Source organism: Penaeus monodon, chromosome 23 (assembly GCF_015228065.2).
Source record: "Penaeus monodon isolate SGIC_2016 chromosome 23, NSTDA_Pmon_1, whole genome shotgun sequence".
Lineage (NCBI taxonomy): Eukaryota > Metazoa > Arthropoda > Malacostraca > Decapoda > Penaeidae > Penaeus > Penaeus monodon.
In genome coordinates, this window is record NC_051408.1 from 36,080,433 (window position 1) to 36,081,718 (window position 1,286).

Sequence of the window (1,286 nt, forward strand, 5' to 3'; positions counted from 1 at the left end):
AATAGTAACGACCACCCCCACCAACAGACAAGTACATGCCCACCCACCGTCACCAAACAACTACGGCCACAAACCTCCGGCCTTCGATATGTGGCCATGAGTAGATCCAAGGTGGCCAAAGGATGAGGGAGATGATCCAGGCTGACCCGATCATGACAGCCGCGCGTCGGGTCGTCCGCTTGGCCCTGTACGTGAGGGGTCGTGTCACGCTGAGGGGAGAGAAAGCGAGGGGACGAGTTAGCGACTGAGGGGAGAAAAGGAGGGGAAGGGAGGGTGATCGAGGGAGGGATGGAGGGAAGAGGGAAGGAGAGTGGGAGGGGTGGGAACGAGGGGGGGGGGAAGGAGGGAAGGGTGGGAAATGGGAGGAGGGATATGGGGAGAGGGAGGGGAGAGGGAAGGGTTAGGGTGGAGAAGGAGGGGATAGAGAGAGGGGAGAGGAGAGAGCGGAGAAGCGCGGAGGGAAAGGAGAGGCAGAAAGAGAGGGGGGGGGAGGAGGTACAGGGTGGAGGGCGGAAAGAGGGCCAGAGGGAGGTAAGGGGAAAGGAAAAGGAGGGAGGGGGAGGGAAAGAGAAGAGGTGCATAAAGGAAAGGAAATGGCTTGGAGAGCAAAAAGAGGGAGTAGGGAGAGGAGAGAGTGAGGGGAGAGGGCGGAGGGAGGAAAGAGGCGGGGGGCGAGGGGGAGAATGAGGAGGGGGACAGAGGGGGAGAGAAAAGTGAATGAAAGTGAGGGGGGAGGGGGAAAATGAGGAGGAGAGGGGGAGGAGGAAAGTGAGAGAGGGTGGGAGTGAGGAGGAGAGGGAGAGAGTGAGAGTGAGATGGGAGGGGGAGAGTGGGTAGGAGAGGGAGAGAGGGAGAGTGAGAGGGTAGGGGGAAATTGAGGAAAACGGTGGAAATCATACCAAAAAGGAAGGAAGTATGATATACAGACGCAAAATCGTGTGAAAGAAAGGACTGGTTTTGGTGTCAGCTGATTATGGACAGTTGATTATGGTAGACGATTAGGGAGCGTGTTTAGGGTGGTTGATTAGCTGATTAGCTGATATCTGATTAGAGTAACTGATTACGGTGATCGGAGAGACGACCAGAAAGGGAAAAAGAGTACTAGACGAACTCTTAAAGAGACCAGGGTAAAGGAAACCATTAAAACACGTGGAAGGTGAGAAAGCTAACCAGGAAGGGGAAAAAATTAACTGTTAGACACGGGAATGAAACTCTGCTGAGGGGGAAATGGCAACAGATGTCAGACACGTGTGGCAAGGGATAGCTATCTTTAAGGGGGAAATGTA

At 54.6% G+C, this 1,286-nt stretch overlaps 1 protein-coding gene across 1 annotated transcript in view; it reads right to left on the reverse strand.

Annotated features, from left to right (window-relative positions):
• The window catches only part of LOC119588226 (muscarinic acetylcholine receptor DM1-like), a gene marked incomplete in the record, with an annotated part of 70,579 nt that overhangs the window by 37,458 nt on the left and 31,835 nt on the right, over nucleotides 1–1,286 (reverse strand). Inside the window, 1 exon segment of the mRNA XM_037936926.1 lies at nucleotides 75–209. Within this exon segment, the coding sequence (XP_037792854.1) occupies nucleotides 75–209 (135 nt within the window).